Source organism: Pelobates fuscus, chromosome 4 (assembly GCF_036172605.1).
Source record: "Pelobates fuscus isolate aPelFus1 chromosome 4, aPelFus1.pri, whole genome shotgun sequence".
Lineage (NCBI taxonomy): Eukaryota > Metazoa > Chordata > Amphibia > Anura > Pelobatidae > Pelobates > Pelobates fuscus.
In genome coordinates, this window is record NC_086320.1 from 169,816,811 (window position 1) to 169,840,040 (window position 23,230).

Below are 23,230 nucleotides of genomic sequence, written 5' to 3' on the forward strand. Positions count from 1 at the left end.
TTGCGGCAAAATTGGAAGTGCTTCAAACTTTTTTTTGCCTTCTTTTGAATCAATAGCAAAAACAGATGTGAGAAAGGATGAATTTTATGGACACATATCTCTTTTCTGCCTGTGTAACTATATGATAACAATATCGTCATAATAGTAACATCAATATCAGAGTAGTGAATTACAAATATTATGGACAATATGGCCAAACTGGAAAAAGTCAGTTATGCTTCCAGTTTGGCTGTTTCGGCATTAAAAGTTAAATTCACTTTGAATTTACTTTATATTAATCCTGCTTGTAATTAAATAAACACCGGACAATAAAGGAGACATTGCAAATAAACTACATGCACTACCCATTTCCTTCCACCAGAGGGAAGCACCGTTGATGCCGGCACTATAGTTGTAGAGCTGCACAGCAGGGAACGTGTTCCTCCTCTTCCTATTATATCTGAGCTGTGTACGTCTGTTCCTAGAGAACGAATACACATATTTCCGTATAACTTTCCGGCTGCTATCTGTGTCGAAAACATGCTCCGCTGCCTGGAGTCGTGTCCCCGGCACCTGCTGGTATGTGAGAAATCCAACTTCAAGCAGGAGAAGTCTCGGCACTCCGCCAAAGTGGAAACCCATTACTTTAACTGCTTGGTGAGTACAGCGACGGGCTTCCTGCAACACTCCCACGTGTACTGTGTATATGGCCGGCAGGCAGAGCTCCTCCATGGTTTCCTAATGTTCTAACTGGCAGGGTCTCAGGCTGCTACATTAATTGATTGCTGTGGTCCTCTGTTACAACTTTGTTTTTCTTTTGTATAAACAATATTTTGTTAATGTTATGTAATAACGGTCCACTCAGTAATTTACAGTGTTGTTTTTTTTTTTTTTTTTTTTTTTTTTAAATGTTTATAGCTTCTGTTTATAAATTTTGAATAAAATCCCTTTTCTTGGTCACTGAGTTTGGAGGGGATCCTTTTTGATCTCATACTGTGCATGCAGTGTAAGAACTTATAGCAATTTAAAGAGCGTATTATGGTAAGAGGTTGTTATGGTAAATAACATTCCAGGAACCAAATCCTACTCCCCCCTCCTTTTTATGTTATTTTATAGCCAGAGATTCACATACTGATTTTAGGGTTGCTGATTACATACTTGTAAATAGTTACATAGTGATCTAGATTAAAAAAAAAAAAAAAAAAACTTGGGTCCATCCAGTGGCGTACACACAACCCATGGGGCCCCGGTGCGAAAATTGGTCCGTGGGCCGGGGCTGCAACACATGGCGGTGGGCAACTGGTCGCAGGGTTGCGACCCCTGCGACCGCGGTATGTACGCCAGTGCATGCAGATGCACACACACTTAAAGGACCACTACAGACACCCAGATCACATCAACTCAATGAAGTGGTCTGGGTGCCAGGTCCCTCTAGTTTTAACCCTGCAGCTGAAAACATAGCAGTTTCAGAGAAACTGCTATGTTTCACTGAGGGTTATTCCAGCCTCTAGTGGCTGTCTCACTGACCGCCGCTAGAGGCGCTTCCGCAATTCTCACTGTGAATATCACAGTGAGAAGACGCTGGACGTCCATAGGAAAGCATTGAGTAATGCTTTCCTATGGGCGGTTTGAATGCGCACGGCTCTTGCCGCGCATGCGTATTCGGAGCTGAGAGGCGGATCTGGGCGGAGGGATCTCCAGCGCCAAGGGAGTCCGGCGCTGGAGAAAGGTAAGTGCTGAAGGGGGTTTTAAACAGACGCATACACACTAGCTAACAGATACAGAGACACACTCAGCGACATACATACATACACTTTCACTGACAAACACACACTCACTAACAGACATCAAACAGACTCCGTAACACACACACTCACTGACACACATACACGTGTGTGTGTGTGTGTGTGTGTATATATATATATATATATATATATGTGTGTGTGTGTATATATATATATGTTTTATTTTTTTTAAATTTATTTAATCCCTCAGCCTCCTTACCTTTGGGAGAGCTGAGGGGATTCCCTGGGGTCCAGTGGTGCTGGACGGGCTGGTTACTCAGGTGCCCACTCTGCCTATACATAATGTGCAGTAGGGGAGAGGGAGGTAGCTCTCTCAGCTGTGAGGTTCTGCCTGCTCCTTTGGGCGCTTTCTGTGATGATGCCGGGCGCTGGAATGTGACATCAATCCGGCTCCGAATCACTAAACATCATGAGGAGGAAGAGAGGAGCAGGAAGATCATCGAAGCAACTGGACCCAGGGAGAAGACTCCTTAAGGTAGAGAGGCTTGATAGCCTAATAAATAAATCAACACAAAATATAATTAATTTGTGAGTGTGTCTGCAAAAATGAGTAAATGTGTGAGCGTTTGTGTCTGTCAGTAAAATTAAGTGTGTTGTCTGTGACTGTGTCTGCCAGTGCATGTGTATGTCTGTCAGTGTGTCAAATCAATGTTGTGTGTGTCTGTCAAGTCAGTAAGTGTGTGTCTGTTTAGGTACTTGTTACCCTCCGATCGCATAGGAAACCTTTTTACCCAGGCCATGGTGGTCTTGTTGTGGTTGGCCCCGTCTCCATAGCTGAGCTCATCAATCTTGATGATCTTAGCCAAGCCAATGCTTTCCCAAAGGAAGCAATTGCAAGTCTATTAAAAAAAAAAATGCATGCTGCGCCAATCAGCATCTTTTTATAGAGATGCATTGATTCAGTGCATCTCTATGGGGAATGTTCAGTGTCTCCATGCAGGGCTGGAGACGCTGAATGTAGGTGATGCACACATTAGCACTGGACTAGGAAGTAGATCATAGAACCACTACATTAAGCTATAATGATTCTGGTGACTAGAGTGTCCCTTTAAAGCAGGGAAGCCAAATACTGTGGAACTACAGTCCCTGATGCTTTGCCAACATAAGGCTGGTGAAGCATCTTGGGATTTGTAGGTCTACCATACTTACATTTGGCTACCCGTGGCTTTAAAAACGTTCCATACTGTAACGATACAGACTAATATCATCCGTGGGTACTTCCACTAACTTGCACAGCTGATCACTATACTAAGTGCTATGACCTGGGCTTGGAGTCCCTTTATCCACCAGCATTCACATTAAAACGGATCTTGGATAGTTAAAGCAAGGAAAGAGACAACCAGCTTCTATCTTGGTACAAACCGCAACAACCTTTATTTTCAAACCGCAACTGCCAGGCAGATATCTCAGCATGGGGGAAGGCATCTTGTGTCATGTAAAGTCTCTTTTTGTCACATTTCTCTACCTCTTCCTCCTCCCCCCCCCCCCCCCCCCCCCAGAAAGTCCTGCTGCCAGGCTGGGACCCTACTGCCGGGTCACAGGTTGCAGGAGGATAGGGCTACCCCTCTATTCCCCTTAACAGTCCATCAGCATTGCCATGTGAAGGCCCTTTGCGATATTGGATGGTAAACAGTTTGGGGGATTCTCCATATACGGTAATTATTTTAAGCTCCTGAGTCTCGTGTGCCCTGGTAATGCTAACCCAAAATAATACATCAGGGGGTGGATGCAACAAGGTTTTCATTTGATGAACTATAAAAGGCACTAAGATTATTGCAGCTGTCAATACAACAAATAGTAACAGGCTCTTCCATCGGCAAACCAGAATGTCCCACACTGACTCTTCCTGAAGAATACCAGCAACGGCAATCACTTTGGGTTAGGGCAATTGCGGGACACCTAGTCAAGCGTGTCCCGCAGTCCTTCTGCAGGAATGCCATTTACCAGCACTAGGTGTCGTCTCTGGGCACTGTGTGGTCAGTACCGGCGTCACTCCCAGGGACCAGTCCGAACAGTCCTGGTACTGGTCCACCTCCGCTTCCTCTGCTGTCCCAACATATTCCTCAGGACCCCACTCTCCACCATCTGGACCGGTTGAGCCGGGTGATTACGTCCACGGGCCTGGGAGAGACAGTCTCTCACAAAATGCCCTTGGCGCTGGCACCCATGGCAAACAGGCTGGTGCTTTGCCCCGGAGCTCTTTGTGGGTCCCGTTGCTCCCTTTCTTTGATGTTGACCCTGGCATTGGCCTCCGACCGGGAACACCACTGAGGTACATAGCCCTGTCTGGCTGTCGGACATTCTTGGATTCCACAGTTTGAGCAGGGGCTGCTACCGCCGTCCACAACCTTGGTGCAATCACAGATGCTGTAAGATTCTGTCCCGGAAGAGCAATCCTGGGGACTCCTCCACAGGTCTCACAGAAGTCCTGGGCTAACTTTGCGGCTGTAGTGGGCTTCTGGTCCTGGGTCCACTGTCGCACCTCCACCGGCAAGAGGTGATAAAATTGCTCCAGAAGCACAATCTGCTTACAGTCCTCCCGGGAGTGTACCTTACTCCCAGTCCACCATCCCTCAAGGGCATGTGTCAACCTCCAGACACACTCTGGGTAGGTGCCTTCTGGAGTTGGCTGGATCTCCTGGAACTTTATCCTGTAGAACTCTGGGGTGACAGTACCTGTCCAGCACAGCTCGCTTCACAACCTGGTGGATCTCCCCCTCCCCCCCTCAGATTTCTCTCTTGGAATCACTCTGCAGGCCTCCAGGGCTCGTCCCATCAGTCTTCCATCCAGTACCCGCGCCCAGTCATCTGGGGCAAGCAATTGAGCTCACAGTGCTGCTCAAAGTACTTATCAAACATAGAAAAGCTGTGCACTGATACTTTGAGATGGGGAGACCATGGCTGCAGTCACATTCACCTGGTGATCACGATCCTCGCGGGCTAGGTCCTCTACTGCGATTGCTAGCAGCTCCCTCTGGCTTACATGGCTGCCTGTGGCATCCCTAAAGTCCTGCCTTCTCTGGGCCAGTTTGATTGCTCGGGTTGACATTGCAGGAGCGATGCTGGAAGCCTCTGGTTGTGGTTCAGACACTCCATGTTGCATCCATCAGCAGCGCTGGGAGCCCTGGTGTACATCTCCGGTCAACTTTAGCCTCTTCAGATCACTGTACAGCAAGTTATCCCACCCTGCCACCAGTTTGTGACGATACAGACTAATATCGTCCATGCGTACTTGCACAGCTGATCACTATACTAAGTGTTATGACCTGGGCTTGGAGTCCCTTTATTCACCAGCATTCACATTCAAACAGATCTTGGATAGTTAAAGCAAGGAAGTACAAACAGCCACAACCTTTTATTTTCAGCAACGGCGAGGCAGATATCTCAGCATGGGGGGAGGCTCTGCATCTTCTGTCTATTTTCCAGGTTATTCTATTTCAGATGTAATAAATACTGTATCACCAAACTCCATTCCAATTATTTAATTATTAGTAATATTTACATTTAAAATAAGTATTTACCTTGTTTTCTTACAGTTGTTTAGTTGGCCTCGCGGCATTATGCCCCGCCCCCTTTCGCATCATCAGTTACTTATCGTTTGGGTCCAATCACTAGCTTCTCATAGAGAAGCATTGCAGACCATGGCCGCTATGCGCCAATCAAATTACACTCCTAAGTAATCGTATTCAATGATTCCCTATGAGAAACTGCAAACACTCTATTGGGCATGCGCTCAATTTGCGGGTTCATGAGCAGTGAACTAAATCGGAGATCAGCTCACTGGTGTAAAGTCCTCCATATTTAGATTGTTCAAATGGCTGCCTATTGTCCTGGCCCCCACCCGCTGCTCATGGGTGGGGGCCGAGGGGGGATGGGACAGTAGACACCCGTCTAGACACAATCTAGTGACAATGGGGGGAACCCATAAGCGGCGTGTGGTGACCCTAAGATGATACGGGGGACCTATTGTTCCCCCAGCCCCCACCCATGGGCGACTGGTGTGGGCTACCTGAAAACCCCCCACAAGGTGACTAGGGGTCACCCCCCCCTTTAAATTAATTACTACCTACCCCCCTCACCCTAAAATTAGTAAGCGGGGGGGGGGGGGGAGTAATAAATCTAAATACCTGTGTGTGTGTGTTTTAAAAAAATAATAATGTGTGTGTGTTTTTATATGTGTGTGTGTGTGTGTGTGTGTGTGTGTGTATATATATATATATATATATATATATATTTATATTTAGATGTCTTAGACATTCGGTCTTTGTGTGAAATTTCTATTTAGTCATTTGTCTTTCTGACAAATAGACAAATTTATGATATCGCGTGTGCGCGCATTGGTCGGAAAAATTATACCTAACGTCAGTTATGTATGCTGACGTCAGAGTATGATTGGGTATGAGAGCAGGGAAGTTACATTCCCGGCTCTCAGGATCGACTGGTTTGGGGGCGTGGCTTAAAGCTGCTCTTCAAAGCCTTCATAAAGAATAAAGATAAGGATGAAAATATTTAAGGCACTCTAACAACTTTAATGAGAATAAGTTGTTACAGTGCCTACAGTGTTTCTTTAAAGTCTCTCTTTTTGTCACATTTACATATAACAAGTACAGTTTCCACTTCGAAGCACTTGATTTGCCATCCACATGGAGTGAATCAACTCATTTTTGAGTTTTATTTTCGTTTTCATTATGATCTAAAACAGGGGTTGTTAACCTGGTCTCTACTGCACACTTTCCCCCAATGCCTCTCGCACACGATCCCCCACCAATCGCGCGCACACACTGCCTCCCTCTCTCACAGACACACACATTCATAGAAAAAATTATAAATGGAAGTACATTTTTTTTTTTTTTTTTAAACTCCTTTCAAAAAAAAAAAAAAAATCTGCACTTGCGCTAAACAATCGAGTTACTGTGGCACAGGTGGGCGGCAAGGAAATTTTACATCAACAAACATACAAAAGTGGGCGGTAGGTATTAAAAGGTTGACTACCCCTGATCTAACATACTGGATGTGGGCATGTTTTGGTTTGTTTTTTAGTGGGAGAGGGGAGCATTTCATCCTTGGACCCAGGCAGCACAATGTCTTGGGCCGGCCCTGCTCCCAGGCTCCCACCACTTTTATTGGTCAAAAAGTCTGACAAACTTTCATCAGTATAAAAATTGTTTGGAGATATATAATAGGTCAAAGAAGGAGCCCTCACAGGATTTTTTTATGAAAAAGTGTATTCACAAGATGAACAAAAAAAATTAAAATTTCAACCATACTGGGTCTTTATCAAGATTCATATAGTCCAGTAAAAAAAACAAATTATATAGACCATAGTAAATTATTACCTTATCCAGGTGAGTGAATAGTGACTCCCTACCCGGTACCGCCCCTGAGAAACACTTCGAGTGGCCGCCTGAGTGACTGACTAGAGGTGCTACTATCTGAAAAGGCAGTGTTTACATTTTACTTCCTGCAGGGATAGACTATAAGCTGTAGTGGTTTTGTGTGACTATAGTGTCTCTTTACGAATTGTATTTTTGTCATTGAAATTAAAGCTTTGTTAAAAAAATGGCTCTCAGATTTCAAGCAAATTTGTCAAGTCCTCTGTGTGTGTGTGTGTGTGAGATATACACACATTATATATTCCACATCTTCTCACTGTATAGCAAAAACGTCTTTCTTCCAGTCTGTCGGTGACCTCTTGTCTGTTGTATATTCTTGCTAATGAACAGGTTAACATATAGCGGTTTGTACTGACCCTGTATATATTTGTATAGTGCTATCATATCCCCTGTGAGGTACCTTTTTCCTTATATAGAAAAACTAAATTTTTTCCTTAACGGTTTTCCATCCACCTTATTTAATAGCCTGCCTCTGCACTTTTTCTTGTTTTTCAATTTCATTATTTTATACTAGTGTCCAAGAGTGGACTGTATTTATATGCTACTTAATTTCAACAGGTGTCTATTTTGTTGCCGGAGTGTGGACCTTTGCCAGAAAAACTTAAAAACACAATTGAAAACCTTGGGAAATATTACGTAGTAAGGAATCTGTCTGTGCATGAATTTGTAACACTGGAGTTTCGAAATGCCTTTATAAAGAAAGGTAAGATGACCTCTTACCAAGAGGTTTCATTTATTCGCTAGAGAAAACCATATACTTTGGCGAATCGCTTGTACATTCTGGCCAAATACTGGTTTAGTAAATAACTCTATTTCAAGCTTTTTTTTTTTCTTTTTTTTTTTTTCTTCTTACTAGAACACAGATATTTTATAGAAACTTTTTTAGCTTTTTTGAATTTTATATTCTGAGTTTGATGTGTTACTTGTGAATCAGCAGATACAATTGGTAATTATTGTATTCTGTAATTGAAGATGAATAACATAGAGAACATAGAGATGGGGCCCTATTTATTAACTTTAACTTTAAACCAACACTTCAAGCTTCATAGCCACTGCAGTTCTGTTGCCCTCGCATTCTCTAGGTAAGTAGTCAAAGTGAAGCGTTCAACTCTGAGCCTGCCAATGCAGAGCTTAGCACATTATTGAAGAGTGAGCAACTGACAGGAACTTCCAGCTCTAAATGCAGGTAGTGACTAGCCCCAGGTAAAGACTAACACACTGTAGTGATTTTGGTACTGCACATATTCGCTTAAGCTTATTTAAGTTATGTGGACAGTCATGCCTGGAATGTACTATTTTTCTCAGTGGGTGCCCATTGATGGTTGATGCTTGAATTTCGACTGATACGGTCGAATAGCATCTCCCGGTCATCCCTTCCTCCTATTGCACAGCAAAGAGGAACAGGAGTTAGGAGATGGGGCTCGAGCACCCGATACGCCTATCTTCGGGGTTAAACAACTGCCAAATAATTCAACCCTCTAAAGGTGAGAGGGAGCCTGGGCACTCTTGCCCCCATAACAACTTACATTATGAAGGTGGGGGTGTTTATTTTTAAAGTTGGGCTGTATAGAACAATATAGACCTTCTCACTGATTAGTAAGTGTGTCTCCCTAATGCTTTGATATGTAAATGTTTAGTATTCAAGATGGAAACATTATTTGCAATTTAGATTATTAATTCAGTCTATTATTTCTATATTTTGACTGTTTTCTGTTCTTGTATATATATTATAGGTTCATTTTATGCCCTTTCGTATCAAACCAGGATTGACCAGGATAATACTGCAGCTGTCCTACCTTCAGGTAATCCTATGTGACCTGTGTAATGCAAGGGCAGCAATCACTTTGTGTGTGTGTGTGTGTGTGTGTGTGTGTGTGTAAGGAACACTATCACATTAGAATTCCTAAATCTATTGTGTCCCTGTCACTAGGGTTATTAAAGTGTCATCCCCATGTTTCCTTAAAAATTACTCACTTTTATTTTTCTAACCTTTTTTCAGTGCAGAGGCTCCCTCTGTGCTGCTGCTGCTCACCTTTCTGCCTATTGCAATCCAATGCATAAAAAAGTGTATGGACAGAGAATGCATTAAAACTCCCCTGCAGTGAATCAATGCTTTCCTAGGGGGGGCTTCGACGTCATGTGTTTTACTCGGCCAGTGCAACATATGCGCCTCTAGTGACTGACAGATACTAGGGGTAGCGTTAAAGGTACACTGTAGCTATAGGGTCCCTCTACCTCTGTGCTCCAAGGACCCGTCTGCACCACCAGTGACCACGCCTATGGGGGGAACCTAATGTGCATGTGCGTCTGGTAACGTATGTGCATTAGAACCTCCCCATAGTTAGGCAATGAATCTGCTTTCCTATGGGGATTTTGAAGATGCTGGACATCCTCATGCAAATCGTGAGGACATTCAATGTTTCATGGAACAAAACTTGGATGTAAACATTGCAGTTTCTCTTAACCTTCAGTGTTTCTCTAAAACTGCAATGTTTTTCATTGCAGGTTTAAGGGGACAGGGACACTTCACCTGGACCACTTCATTGAAAATAAGTGGTTTGGGTGACTATAGTGTCTCTTTGACGTTTCACTAAAATGCAAATATACATGCTTCTTGGGACATGTGGTCGAGTATTTGCATCTCTGTCACAGGACATCACATGGTCTCTCCTAAACTGCCTCCATGGTACCTTGCAGAGTAGGGTGGGCAAGTGCTATGATGACGTAACCATTTCAATGCCACGTCCTCTCTATTGCATCTTTCTGACTGCCATCATATCACTTCCTATCAGCATTGTCAAATTCAGACTGTGATTAAGTGATGCCTGTTAAGCACTACTGAAGGAGTGTTTGTGATTACACAGCATTTCTATGTCAATGTTTGAGTGCATCCAAAGCATCTCAGGCAGCATGGTTGCTCAGATGTGTATATGACAGGCCAGGTGTTTGCAGCAGACAGAATAAGAAGCTCTGTGTCTGTTTTAAAAAAAAAAAAAAAAAAATTTCTCCATGTCCAATTAACGCCTGTCTAATAAAGGTTTAGGCATTTGTAGTTTCACCTCCAGCTCCACTCTTCGCCTGAGTGCAAGCGTTCAATAATCTGGTAGCAACCATACTATGCTATGATCAGCTTATTCGTATCCCTCTTTAGTTCTGTGAGTGGACCTGTGTGTAGCGATCCATGAACGGATGACTGCATTCCATAGTTGAAGAGATTTCGTAAGGGCCTGTGACTTGGAGGAAGATCAGTATGCTTTGTGATATTAATTAAGTTGTATTGCAGTGAATAGTAACCGTAAGTGTTTAATGTCTTATTCACTGTACAGGAAAACTACTTCTTTCTTTAGACAAGGATACTTATGAGGAGTTGGGTCTTCAAGGGAAACCCTCGCTATATTCTGGTAAAAATGCCATGCGCTACAGTAAGTATTTTTGCTGCTTCATATTTATTTTGAAAGTCAGCGTTTAAGCCCACTTGGAGTGCTAGGACCCTGTATATTTAAAAAATAATATACAAATTATTTGGATACTGTAGAGGGGCTGGCAGTTTTGGATTTGTGTCACTTGTGTGAAGCTTGTTAATTGGATTGAGTGCAGTCACGTGATTTGCAGAATAGTATACCTTTGTAACTTATTTTCTGAACTGATCCATAACATCTAAATGAATTGAGATTGTGCATTGTGTCAAATTTCCGAATACACATATTAAATTTATTGCGTATTGTTTATTTGATTTTATTTTTCTCTTTAAAATTGAGCTGTGTGAGGCAGCTCAGTGGATAGGAGTCTAATTGCAGTATATTTTAAATCACGGGTTTAAATTTCCTAATCGTTCAACACTGACTTTCATGCTTCTAAGGTCAATAAAATAACTATTAAGTTGGGTAATAATAGTATCCAGACCCCTTGACCTGTTTGAAATAAAAAAAGCTAAATGCACATTCTGTTGTTTTTGCAATTGACAATTTTTGTGTGTATTCTGTAATAATTTTAAAGTATATGTTTGCAGCTGTTACCATTGAGCTAACAGATGAAGCTCTTGCTGCTGATGGGAAGAAATTCCAACGTGTCAATTGGTGTCTCACTCAGAAGAAACCATTAGTTTTTGACTTCCTTCTGGCCTGGGACGGTGCAGGTAATCTTATTACCAATTACATGCTGTTGTTCTCATGCAGAAACATTTCCACGATACCATGAGGTATTCCCGTAGGGTTGTTGTGTACATATATCAGGGCGCAATGCAGGAATTTTCCTTACATTTTCTATGTGTTCCTAGGAAACTGAAGTTTGGGTTGGACACTCTTTCTCTTCCCCCCCCCCCCCCCCCCCCCCCTTTTCCCTGGAGATGTAATGTTATGTGCATTAAGTTGTGAAGTATGAGTCATTTGGGGTATTGCAGGTTACTGTATTTTTTGCAAAATATTACTTCCTTTGCTCATGAGTAAATCTCTGAAGATCTTGTTCAAAATTGTTCATACAGCCTACCCTTCTCAGCTAAGATTGCTGGCATGCCTTTTGGTGCTGTGTAGGTATTCCATTAATTGGGAAATTACTGATATTCTAACTTACATTACCCTTTTTTCCCCTCTACCTTTCTTTTTCAAAAGTTAATGACGCCAAGTCTCTGAGATGGAAATGAAAAATGTCTTAGTTTGTTTTCCATAGTGACTGTTTTCCTATTAAAGTTATAACTTCATGTTTGTTTTGCAGAATCATCATCCGTTATGTCTTATTTTTCTAACTACAAATTGAAGGAATGTCCTTTCACAATATATTCTTCAATTTTGCGGGACTTGCATTGTCCTGTTGTAAAGAGCGGGCGATTACATGGAAAAGCTGAAGAATCCTGTAGTTCTGAAAGGGTCTTTGAATGGTTTGGTGCAGTCAGTAATAACATTGATTGGTAAGTATATCTGGATTTTACATTGTAGAGATTATGAACATCTTATCCTTCTCACTTGTCGGTCCTAGCCACCTCAAAAATTACAACTCACACTTACAGATGGTGATTGTAAATGTTAAGCCCTATAGAGATGACTTATCCTATTACGTATTGGGATTTCTTTCCTTTTCCAAGCATGCGCAATGTAGCTCACTAACAATCTAATTGACACAAATGCACAAACTTACTACTGAAAACTTGCTGTACACATACACACATGCTCACTTTCACTCACCACTTGCTTTGGAGAGTTGGACGTTAGTAACAGCCTGATAAACCTGCATGAACTGACAGCTAGGCTGCTGGTTGGGGTTAGGGTGCAGAGCTTAGGTGCTGGCTTTGGTATGAGCTGATAAGGGTGGTAAGGCAATGGTTTGCAGCCACAGAGTGGAGCAGGATATGTGGTCAGCAACTGCCCAGGTTTTTCTGATCAGAAAAAAACACTGGTGTTTTAAGGGAATAGCACAGCATCTGCAAATAAAGGCTTTAACTGCGCACACAGACTGGCTTTTTAGGATACTCCCTTACTTGGGCGATGAGATACAAGCGAAGGATGAACTATATTATGAAATGTTTTATGGTAAGTGGGGATGAATTATGGCAGTGACATAAAAATATTAAAATAGTGTTTGACTTTGATGGTGCTCTCTGGCATTAAAGCTCACAGTCATAAGTTGGCATGTATACGTATTTCACAGAGCTCCATAGAAATAAAAGGTTTAGTAATATTTTTGTTCAACTACACCAAGTGTATTTGAGTCTTGTGAAAATTAAACTACGCTTTTGTTTGAAATATCGATCACTAGATCTTAAATCCTCCAGTAAAACCCTTGACACAATATTTTCATTAAAATGGTAAACACATCTGATTTCATATAAAGATGTCCTATTTACCCTAACTGGGAGTTTTGCAGTCATGTTTGCTAAGGGAGGGTTCTTCCCCTCTAATCTTGTGAGTGAACACGTTATTAAAGAAAAATACATTTAAAAAAAAAAAAAAAAAATATTCAAAATAGGTGGAGTAAAGCAATGCTTACAGCTGCATTTATACTATGCTTGCTTCATTAAAGGAAGAAGTAGTACAGATAGGACTTATCTTCTAATTTTAATTTATAAGCAACCTGACACTGTTAAATGCTGTCTGCTTGTTGTATAATCCTCTTTTTCTAGATATATCCACTTTAAAGATCTACATGAAGTATCATTTGAATTGTGTGTTTTTTCTGTTCTGGAAATATGCTTAATTTGTTTCTCTTATTTTAGCAACAATCAGCCGTCTAGCTTCATCTCAACCTATTGCAGTCCTTTCCCGAGCACTGTTGTTGAACAAGCTAATTTGTGTACAATAACTGGGTTTATAACACCAGAGAAAATACAGAAATTGCTTCAGCAGTTAAGGTAAAACATTATAGCCGCTACATTATAAAGCATCCCAGCAGCTATGCCTCATAGCGGCTTCTATCTTATAATGTGCAGTAAATGACTGACTTCTCATTATGCATGAACAAGATAGAAACATAGAATGTGACGGCAGATCAGAACCATTCGACCCATCTAGTCTGCCCAATATTTCAAAATACTTTTTAATTAGTCCCTGGCCTTTATCTTAAGTCTAGGATAGCCTTATGCCTATCCCACGCATGCTTAAACTTTACTTTGTTAACCTCTACCACTTCAGCTGAAAGGCTATTCCATGCATCCACTACCCTCTCAGTAAAGTAATACTTCCTGATATTATTTTTAAACCTTTGCCCCTCTAATTTAAGACTGTCCTCTTGTTGTGGTAGTTTTTCTTCTTTTAAATATAGTCTCCTCCTTTACTGTGTTGATTCCCTTTATGTATTTAAATGTTTCTATCATATCCCCCCTGTCTCGTCTTTCCTCCAAGCTATACATGTTAAGATCCTTTAACCTTTCCTGGTAACTTTTATCCTGCAATCCATGAACCAGTTTAGTAGCCCTTCTCTGGACTCTTTCTAGAGTATCAATATCCTTCTGAAGATACGGTCTCTAGTACTGAGTTCAATACTCCAAGTGTGGTCTCCCTAGGGTTCTGTACAATTGCATGAGCACTTCTCTCTTTCTACTGCTAATACCTCTCCCTATACAACCAAGCATTCTGCTTGCATTTCCAGTTGCTCTATTACATTGTCTGCCTACCTTTAAGTCCTCAGAAATAATCACCCCTAAATCCCTTTCCTCAGATGTTGAGGTTAGGACTCTATCAAATATTCTGTACTCTGCCCTTGGGGTTTTACGTCCAAGATGCATTATCTTGCACTTATCCACATTAAATGTCAGCTGTCACAGCTCTGACCATTTTTCTAGTTTACCTAAATCATTTACCATTTGGCTTATCACTCCTGGAACATCCACCCTGTTACATACCTTAGTATCATCATCAAAAAGACATACCTTACCATCAAGACCTTCTGCAATATCACTAATACAAATATGAAAGAGAATGGGTCCAAGTACAGATCCCTGAGGTACCCCACTGTTAACTAGACCTTGCTTCGAATATATTCCGTTGACAACAACCCTCTGTCATTTAGCCACTGCCTAAGCCATTCAACAATATTGGAATCCAAGATCATAGAATCTCTCACGGAACCTGCATTAGACTCCTCTGTTTTGCTGGTTCAAAGGGACACAATATCCATGCAGAACACTTCATCTCAGTGAAGTGTTGTTTGGTGCCATGTGCCTGTAGTTTTAATCATGCAAATGAATACATTGCTGGGTTAAAATGCCTCTAGTGACTGTCACTCAGCCACCAAATGCTTTTATTTTAAATTGGCTGAGATCATCAAGAAGGCGGGGTTGGTCTTAAGTAAACGCTCCTTTCTCCTTTACATTGGGGAATGATAGTATACGATCACTCTAGCTTTAGAAATACACACATGCATTCCTAATGCTATAGTGTTCCTCTGACACTCTAGCTTTCAATCTTGTTCTAATAACATAGTTGTATGAACTAGAAATATGGCATTTCCACAATGCTTTGTGTACAATTTGCTTGACATGTTGTAAGCATATAGATACAACACAAATAAGGCTAACTAAAATGTATATTAAATATTTTATTTCACCAGAAAATATGTAAACAATCACTGTTAAATATTAAAATATATATCTGATTCTGCAAAGCTGTGCCACCTGCACACGACACAAATGTTCTATTTTTTCCTTGTTTTTGCTGTTGCATATAAAAATGTGACTGCATCTCTTTAGTTGTCTTATAAAAAATGTCTACCTTTTTTTTATTTTTTTTAACATTTAGAGTTTTACAATACAGAACCCCCTTTTTTCCTTTTTTAAAGGCAAATATTTTTTATTAATGCATTTTTTCCCTTCAGATTAGAGGCAGTGCTTATACCACAGGGATATCCAATCTGGAGGGAAAAAACAGGCAGGCAAATCTCCAAACATTTAAACCCTCCCCTAATTACCTCCTTTCCCATAAGTAGCAGCTCCTCCTGATCATACCCAGTTCTTTGCCTGCCTCCGGCAGGGGAGGTTAGACAGGAGGTTCTCCAGGAAGCAGGTGAGAAGGGCTGAGGCTCTGGGGGCACTGCTTCCTTCATGTCCGGGTAAGTAGCCGTTAACACGCCGGACGGCGTGGTCCCTCAAGTTTTATGTTGCCGTCTAATGCCGTGCCAGGTGCCGGTCTGACGAAGGACGCAGGCGTGCGTCGGCTGGGAAGTCCTGCGGTGGAACGCACACACAGGTTGCGTTGCGTTCCACTAGGGAGTCGCGGAGCGCTATGCGCATGCGCAATGCGAACCTTGATTCAGGCGCCAAATTTGAACTGGGCGTTCTCTTTGGTTTCAGGACTTATATGAGCATTTACCAGCAGCAACCTCTGTTTGCCAGGAGCTCTCAGATCGGTTGTAAAGAGTGTTATCTCACCTGCCCTCCAACACACTCTCAGGCCATTTAAGGTAAGACTGATTAAGTTTTTAATTAAATGGGTCCTAGCCTGAATCGATAAGGAGAAAAATTTGATTGTTTTCCCTTTTTTGTTTTCTCTTTTCAGTATGTCTAATCCGGAAAATTTGGATAAAGTTGCTGAAAAGGGGAAATGTTCGTCTAAAGCCAAGCATTTAATCTGCTATGTGTGTAGCCAACCTATGCCAGATGGTTATAAAAAGAAACTTTGCTCAGTGTGTTCTAAAGAAGCTTCAGAGGAAGCAAAAAGAACAGAAATGTCTACTTTCCTCAGCTGGTTGCAACATAGTATGCAGCAAACATTTGTGGATATGCAGTCGGCTGCATTACAGTCAGTCCAGGCCTCGGTTGCCCAAGATTCGCAAGTTGTAAAACATGCTAAGAAAAGACTGAGATCTTGGGAAGCTTCTGATACTAGTTCAGTAACTAGTGGTTCTGACTATGAGGAAATTTCAGGTGGTGATTCTTCAGATGAGGAGTTTGCCTTCCCAGATGAAGCAATTGGGAAATTGATTAAAGAAGTGCAGTGCATTTTTGGAATTGAGGAAACAGGGAAAAAGTCCAAAGTGTTTCCTTTTCTCCCACAGATTAAGGAATTGATTTTAAAAGAGTGGAAATTCCCTAGTCACAAGCCGTTTCTGTCTAGACATTTTAAAACTCTTTTTTCCTTAGCATCGGAACAAGACTGTAAGCTGGATACGGTCCCTGTAGTGGACGTCCCTTTTGCTCAAATCTCTAAGAAAACTACTTTACCGATTGGAGACACAAGCGGGCTCAAGGATGTCATGGACAAACGCATTGACTCCTCCTTAAAAAAGTTGTTCATATCTTCTGCAGCCCAAGCTAAAGCTTTAATTACGGGGTCATCTGTTGCCAAGGCCCAAAGACTTTGGTTGGAAGAACTAGAAAAAGTTTATACGGGAGAAACTAAGGAAGACCCGGTAAAGCTATTAAAGAATATCAGGATGGCATCTGATTTTTTGGTAGATGCGTCTGCAGAGAGCCTAAAAATTTCGGCCAAGAGTATAGGTACTTCAACAGTCGCCAGAAGAGCGCTTTGGCTCAAAAATTGGTCAGCAGATACAGCATCTAAGAATTCACTGTGTGACCTATCCTTTGAACCAGGAAGACTTTTGGTTCAAAACTGGATGAATTGTTAAAACAGATGAAGGAAGGAAGGAAAGCTTTACCAGAATCATTTAAGAAGCAGTTTAGAAGACGTAAAGCGGAGTCGCTTCCCTCATTTAGAAGTTCCTTTCGTAGAAACTATTTCAGGGGTCAGCATAAAAAAGCCTTTGATTATAGGAAGAAGGAAAGATTTTCTGACAGAAGAAATAAAAAGTTATGACGCCAGGCCTGTGGGTGGAAGGCTGAGTCACTTCCTAGAGCACTGGAAAGGAACAACATCAGATCGCTGGGTTCTCACAGTGATAAAACACGGATACGCTCTAGAATTATCACAAGCCCCAATGGAAATGTTTCTATGTTCCGAGGTTCATTCTCTAGAGATGGAACTCTCTCTGATGCGAGAAGTATCGACTCTATTACTGAAAAGAGTGGTGGAAGAAGTTCCTCTCAAGGAAAGTTTTCGGGGCACCTATTCAAGACTTTTCTTGGTTCCAAAGCCAGATGGTTCGTTCAGACCCATTTTAGATCTAAAAGCCGTAAACAGGTGGATTATCAAAAAGAAGTTCCTCATGGAAACAATAAAGTCCGCTACTCTGCTTATTCATCCAAAAAGTTGGTTTGCGTCCCTGGATTTAAAAGATGCCTATCTTCATGTGCCCATAGCAGAATCCAGCAAAAGTCTTCTAAGGTTCGCTGTGTGCTGCCGATCAGTAATCAAACATTACCAGTTCAGAGCATTACCTTTCGGCCTGTCATCAGCACCCAGGGTATTCACAAAGCTGCTAGTAGTCGTTTCAGCTTTTCTAAGAGGTATGGGCATCTCTGTCATTCCGTATTTGGACGACTGGCTGTTGATTGCAGAGTCCCAAGGTCAACTACAGCTAGACCTGGGGACAGCGATAGAATCGCTAGAAAAGCATGGCTGGCTAATAAATTTCAACAAATCGGAACTAGTGCCAGTTCAAAGGATCCAGTTCCTGGGTCTGATTTTGGATTCTATCGCAATGAAGATATTCCTGCCAGAAGAGAAGAAACTAAAAATCAAGCGATTAATTCGGAATCTCAGAAGAAAAATTGTGTTTTCAATCAGAGAAGCCATGGGCTTACTGGGTCTGTTTACAGCCTCAATCCCGGCAGTCGGTTGGGCAAAATCCAGAATGAGACCTCTACAAAGAAACATTCTGCAAGTCTGGAATCGACAGGAACTCGGCCTGGATGGGCTTATGAGGTTCAACAAGCTAACTTTGAGAAGTCTGCAGTGGTGGACATCTTCTCGATTCCTGCACGAGGGTCTGTCATTCCGGATGAAGTCCTTCACTATAATTACGACAGACGCCTCTGCCCTGGGCTGGGGGGCCCATCTGGGAGACATCAAGAAGCAGGGGTCCTGGCAAGAGAAGGATATGAAAAATTCCTCGAACTTCAGGGAATTAAAGGCCGTGTGGATGGCACTCTTGGCATTTCAGATGCTTATCAAAGATCGACATATTCAAATCCGCTCAGACAATCGAACGACAGTGGCATATTTGAACAGACAGGGAGGTACGAGATCAACAAAGTTAGAAAGCCTTTGTTCAATGATCATGCTGTGGTCAGAAGTGCACCTGATGTCAATTTCAGCAGTTCACATTTCAGGGAAATTCAATGTGGTGGCAGATGCCCTGAGCAGGCATCATTTGAAACAAGCAGATTGGTCCCTGTCATGCAGAACTTTCAAGTTCATCACAGACCGCTTCGGTGTTCCGGAGATAGATCTGATGGCTTCCAGAATGAACAGGAAGACAGGACGTTTTGCATCCCTAAATCCAACAGACAGGCCGGATATCATAGATGCCCTGTCAGTTCCATGGAAGTTCAACCTGGCTTATGCCTTTCCGCCAGTAGTGCTTATTCCCAGAATACTTCAAAAAGTAAGACTGGAAAGTGTACGTATTATCCTTATCCTTCCATGGTGGCCAAGAAGAAGTTGGTTCTCGGTTCTCCTGAATTTTCCAGGGGCCACATTTTGGAAGCTCCCACTTTCAAGAGAAATACTAGAGGACGCCATGGTGCCTCTGCCGACCCTTCGAAGATTCCATTTGACGGCCTGGTTTCTGAACGCCAGATTCTAGAGAGCAACGGTCTGGATACTGAAGTGATAAAGATCCTGTTGGCAACTAACAAGGAATCTACTTCAAAGATCTACGCTAGAATTTGGAAGATATTCTGTCAGTGGTGTTGTAGATTTAAAGTCAACCCTGTTTCCGCATCCATCCAGAAGATTCTAAGTTTCCTTCAGATGGGATTTGCTAAAGGTCTTAAACCTGCTTCATTGAAATTGCAGGTTTCTGCTATCAGTTTCTTCTCCCTCAGATGCTTGGCCTCTAATATTCTGATTTCGAGGTTCTTCAGAGCTCTAACTCGTTTGGTGCCCTATGTTAGGGAAACCTATCCTCCCTGGGATCTTAACTTGGTTCTTTCAGCGCTTTGTGAGCCGCCCTTTGAACCATTGGAGGAAGCTTCCCTGAAGATTATTTCGTTAAAAACTGTCTTTTTGGTGGCTATTACATCAGCTAAAAGAATTTGTGAGATTCAAGCTCTTCGGGCGAATTTTCCTTTTTTAGTTTTCCATCAGGACAAGGTGGTTCTAAAGCTCGATCCTTCTTTTATACCTAAAGTTTTTTCGGTTTCGAACGTCAACCAGGAAGTGGTCTTACCGACTTTTTGTCAGAATCCATCTAATGCCTTGGAAAGCAAATTTCACTGCCTAGACGTAAAGAGATGTCTTTTACAATACCTAAAATCTACGGAATCCTTCAGGAAGGATAATAGTCTTTTTGTCCTATTCAGAGGCACTAGGAAAGGCATGAAGGTTTCGAAGAGTTCTCTGGCTAGATGGCTGAAGGATTGTATTCTGTTGGCTTATTCCAAGAATGGCATGGAACATCCAGGCCCTATAAAGGCCCACTCTACTAGAGCGGTTTCGACGTCTTGGGCTCTCCGAGCAGCTGCATCTCCCTCTCAGATTTGTTCGGCTGCTACTTGGTCCTCTCTCTCCATACTTTCTCAAGACACTACAAGTTGGACATACTGGCCTCGGAGGATGCTGCTTTTGGGCGCAAGGTGCTTCAAGCTGTAGTGAAATGAACCCGCCCTCAGGATCTGCTTTATTATATCCCTGTGGTATAAGCACTGCCTCTAATCTGAAGGGAAAAACATAAATTTTACTTACCGTAAATTTCTTTTTCCTGAAGATTAGAGGCAGTGCTACATTCCCGCCCCTTTTTTCTAATAAACTCAGTAATTTTGCAGCTATTTGGCTTATGTATTTTCTGGGTATGATCAGGAGGAGCTGCTACTTATGGGAAAGGAGGTAATTAGGGGAGGGTTTAAATGTTTGGAGATTTGCCTGCCTGTTTTTTCCCTCCAGATTGGATATCCCTGTGGTATAAGCACTGCCTCTAATCTTCAGGAAAAAGAAATTTACGGTAAGTAAAATTTATGTTTTTTTTCTACATCAGAAAAGGAAATTTTAAAATCAACCTGTGTTTTCATTTCAGAGAATATTTTGCTGAACCGAAGCTTACATCATGGGTATCTCTAATGGTGCATGGGTTTGCAGACAGCCCCGTTTCATGGGGAGAAAATGAACATGGATTTTGTAGGGGTGGGGAAAATTTGTATAGTTTTGTTGTCTTTAACAATGAGGACTACTGGGTACAAATGGCGGTTGGAACACATGATGGCTGCCCTCCCTGAGATCTAACCTGTGTGAATGTGTATATATAACTTTTAATTTTCTTTTTTTAAATATTTGCTTGCATTATTTAAAGCACATATTTATTTTTCTATTATTACATTTTATTGCTGTGTGTTTGAAAATAAACTGACTTTTTATATAAAGCTGTTTTTGGTGTCTTTTTTTTTTTTTCCTCTTCGATACGCTGTAAATCTGTGCATATAAAAATTTAACTGTTTGAAATTGATAGTAATTTTTTTTTTTTTTTTTTTTTCCTCCTCTGTAAGTATGGGAGGTAAGGGTAGTAGTACCTTTTCTCTTTGCAGGTCATGGCTCTCAGTCAGGAAATGCACAGCCTCCATCTGGATTTTGGCAGTAGCTTCCACATGTCTGGTACAAGAGCTATTAAGAGCTGCTGCTTTCAGTCCAGGGAAGCCTATTTCTGATTGTGTGGAACCTTAACTTGTTAGGGCACTAGAGCTTATACTTTTCTCTTCAGTTTCCATTCTTATGAAAACTGAAACAAGGAAGAACTTGGGTAGAGCCAATACTGGATACACTAGGACACTGGGGGTAACCCCAATTTGAAAAACTAACAAGCTAAAGAAGTGTACCAGTTCGGACTGGGATAAATGAGAGAAAATCAAGAGACATGCCAGATGCCCACACAATATTTACAGACTGGAATAAGGTCAGAACTAAATTTTATAAACACTAAAATATTTAATTTTTTTTTTAAATAGCACTAAACCTACAAGTGTGTGAATAAGTGCTCATGTTCTAAACGGTGGAGAAAATAAGAAATAAATGTTTAACCAGTATAAGAACTGTCGATCACTGTTGCCACTAAGATGCCGATATAGTATATTGTTTATCTATGAGACTGATAGCCTAATTCTAATGGAATCTGATAGTCGTGCCAATAGGGATTAGTGATATACTGGTGTAGGGAAAAAACCTGCATTACTTGCATAAAAATAAATCAGAGACACTAAATTTCCACACAAATCTTGTGCTTGTCGCCCCAGTAGTAGACTCCCTTCTCCGAGTCACTTTGCGGGCAAGATTTAAGGCTTTTGCCCCGATTGTGGCTGATGATGAGCAGTTTAGCACGGAGCTCGTTTGATATGCGACCGCTCAGCATGGCTGCTAGGCTCCGCCCCCCTTGGGAAAGTTTTTGTGTTTTAGCAGCTGATTTATTTTTTGCTTGATTCTATTTTTTTATTCATTTATTTGTATACTTTTTTTTTGCAGTTACTGCTTTGTTTAGAATTTCATAGCTATTTTTTGCACTCTCTTTGATTTAGATTTTTAGTATATACCAAATATAGTCATCACAACAGTATAAAACAGGGACAACAAAAGAGTGATCGATGGATAGATATTTTATAAGACAAACAGAGTGAGAACAGATCATGGTATTTAGTCTGATAGCTCTTTGTTTAATAGTCTGGTTACAAAAAAGGGCCACATTAAGATCCATAATAAACATTGCTAATTAAAAAATGCTGCATTAAAAAAAAAAAAAAAATCCATCTTCAGCCTCGGAGGGCTCACTACAGAATGAGCTATTGCTAAGCGTGGGAAAATGGCTTTGCAATCACACCAAGGGCATTCTTATTGGTTGGCTAGTAAGTCCGCTAATCAGATCGTTCTGACAGCCAAGACTCAAGAGAAGTTAGTAGTGGGTTCCAGTGGGAGCTGACACTAGAACCTTACCTCCCCCCTTTTTTATAATTGTTAAGGCTTCCACCCGTTTCCCAATCTCAGATGACCCAGCTTGTGATTCGGTGTGTCACTGCTTGCACCAGAAAGAAGCATGAATTAAAAAAGAGGTTTTTTTTTTTTTGGTGAGACGACAAATTAGCAGCTTAGTTTCTCATGATGGACAAAAGGTCTGTTCAGTCTTGTGGGCTAGATCTGTCCAATCAAGAGGTAGCAAAAAAAGGTGATTGGGGACACTAAATTACTAATTTATTCATAGACCAAGTGAAGTGACCAATAGAGGGGGGGAGGAGGAGCAATAAAGCAACTACACTTTCAAGTAAGTAAAGAGTCACACCAAGAGAGGCTGCTCAATAAACAGGCCCTGCCTACACACAACTCAAAAATGTACATTTTAGATAAAATTAGGCTTATATTTATTAGTATCTCCAACAAATGCAATACATACACACAGACTGCTGAACACATGCACACAGTCCGGTGCATACACGCACACACAAACATACACACAGACTGCTGAATATGTATATACAGTCCGCTAAATACACACACACACACACACACAAACACAGTCTGCTGAATACATACA

General features: G+C 41.6%; 1 protein-coding gene across 1 annotated transcript; it reads left to right on the forward strand.

Annotated features, from left to right (window-relative positions):
- The first annotated feature begins 370 nt into the window (after nt 1–370).
- Nucleotides 371–21,054, forward strand: RPP40 (ribonuclease P/MRP subunit p40). Its single transcript, XM_063450542.1, has 8 exons — nt 371–636; nt 7,736–7,880; nt 8,911–8,979; nt 10,504–10,599; nt 11,187–11,312; nt 11,888–12,080; nt 13,383–13,517; nt 20,738–21,054. The coding sequence occupies exons 1-8, from the start codon at nt 520–522 to the stop codon at nt 20,934–20,936; spliced, it is 1,080 nt and encodes a 359-aa protein (XP_063306612.1). The 5' UTR covers nt 371–519; the 3' UTR covers nt 20,937–21,054.
- Nucleotides 21,055–23,230: the final 2,176 nt, after the last annotated feature.

Coding starts and splice junctions, on each gene's coding strand:
- RPP40 (XM_063450542.1), top strand. CDS start 520: ATGCTCCGCTGCCTGGAGTCGTGTCCCCGGCACCTGCTGGTATGTGAG. Junction 637..7,735: donor CCCATTACTTTAACTGCTTG/GTGAGTACAGCG, acceptor TAATTTCAACAG/GTGTCTATTTTGTTGCCGGA. Junction 13,518..20,737: donor AAATTGCTTCAGCAGTTAAG/GTAAAACATTAT, acceptor TTTTCATTTCAG/AGAATATTTTGCTGAACCGA.